Source organism: Aptenodytes forsteri, unplaced genomic scaffold (genome assembly GCF_000699145.1).
Source record: "Aptenodytes forsteri isolate BGI_AS27 unplaced genomic scaffold, ASM69914v1 Scaffold523, whole genome shotgun sequence".
In the NCBI taxonomy this organism is placed as follows: domain Eukaryota; kingdom Metazoa; phylum Chordata; class Aves; order Sphenisciformes; family Spheniscidae; genus Aptenodytes; species Aptenodytes forsteri.
In genome coordinates, this window is record NW_008794159.1 from 588857 (window position 1) to 590241 (window position 1385).

The 1385-nt window shown below is 45.3% G+C and overlaps 1 protein-coding gene across 1 annotated transcript in view; it reads left to right on the plus strand.

The window, feature by feature from the left end:
* ACAD11 (acyl-CoA dehydrogenase family member 11) overlaps positions 1-1385 on the plus strand; it is a 40822-nt gene that overhangs the window by 35152 nt on the left and 4285 nt on the right. Inside the window, 1 exon segment of the mRNA XM_019472326.1 lies at positions 742-881. Within this exon segment, the coding sequence (XP_019327871.1) occupies positions 742-881 (140 nt within the window).

The window sequence follows — 1385 nt, forward strand, 5'->3', positions numbered from 1 at the left end:
GAGAACAATGTTGATAACACACCGATGTTTTAGTTGTTGCTAAGCAGTGCTTACACCAGGCAAGGACTTTTCAGCTCCTCATGCCCTGCCAGCCAGAAGCTGGGAGGGGGCACAGCCAGGGCAGCTGGCCCAAACTGGCCAAAGGGACATTCCATACCATGTGACGTCATGCTCAGTATATAAACTGGGGGGAGTTGGCCAGAGGGCAGCATCGCTGCTCGGGGACTGGCTGGGCATCGGTCGGTGGGTGGTGAGTGGTTGCATCACTTGTTTTTCTGGAGTTTTGTTCCTCTCTCTCTTGTTGTTTTCCTTTTCATTACAATGTCTTTAAAATTATTATCATTATTATCATAATTATTATTTTATTTAAATTATTAAACTGTCTTTATCTCAACCCACAACTTTTCCTACTTTTGCTCTTTCGATTCTCTTCCCCATCCCATGGGGGGTGGGGAGGGTGAGTGAGCGGCTGTGTGGTGCTTGGTTGCCGACTGGGGTTAAAGGATGGCAATCAGGTAAATCAACCCCTCAGAAACCATCTTAGAGTGTACTTTGTGCTGTATTATTAACAATGTATCAATATAGATCTAGTTGGAGTAAACAAGCACAACAGTTCTGCAAAATAAACTTTTAAGAATCTTGCTTCTAGCTCTGGTGCTATGAGGCCACTTCTGCTCGGAGCCATGGATCCTTTCAAGCGGGAATCGGAGTCTGCATGTGCCTGTTTTTCTTTCCAACCAGGTGAGGGAAGGGGGTTTGAGATAGCTCAAGGTCAGCTTCATCACTGCATGAGGTCCCTTGGTGTGGCTGAAACGGCTTTACAGATAATGTGCCAGCAGGCAGCACAGAGAGAGACTTTCGGGAAGAAACTGTATCACCACGTAAGCATGTTCCCTCTTTGACTCAATTCACATGCTCCAGCCATCACCCTTCGTTTTGCCCACACAGAACCTTGTGACTCTGATAATAGACACTGCAATAGGTGTGCCCTGACCTTGAATTCCTATTCATGATGCCTCAGGTGGCAAAGGAAAAAATCACATTGCGAGGCTCCCATTTTTCACTATAACCTATGGGATTTTTTTTTCCCTTGCAATGACTTGGATATCCTTTGCTGGATTTGAATACAGATTTTGTCACTGTGGGTTTTTTCTCTGCTTTCACTGATCAGTTTGGATAGGTATTTTTTCAGGCATACAGCTTATGTTTCTGTAGAATCATAGAATCATAGAATCATTAAGGTTGGAAGAGACCTCTAAGATCATCGAGTCCAACCATCAACCCAACACCACCATGCCCACTAAACCATGTCCCTAAGCACCTCATCTACACGTCTTTTCAATACCTCCAGGGATGGTGACTCAACCACTTCCCTGGGCAGCCTG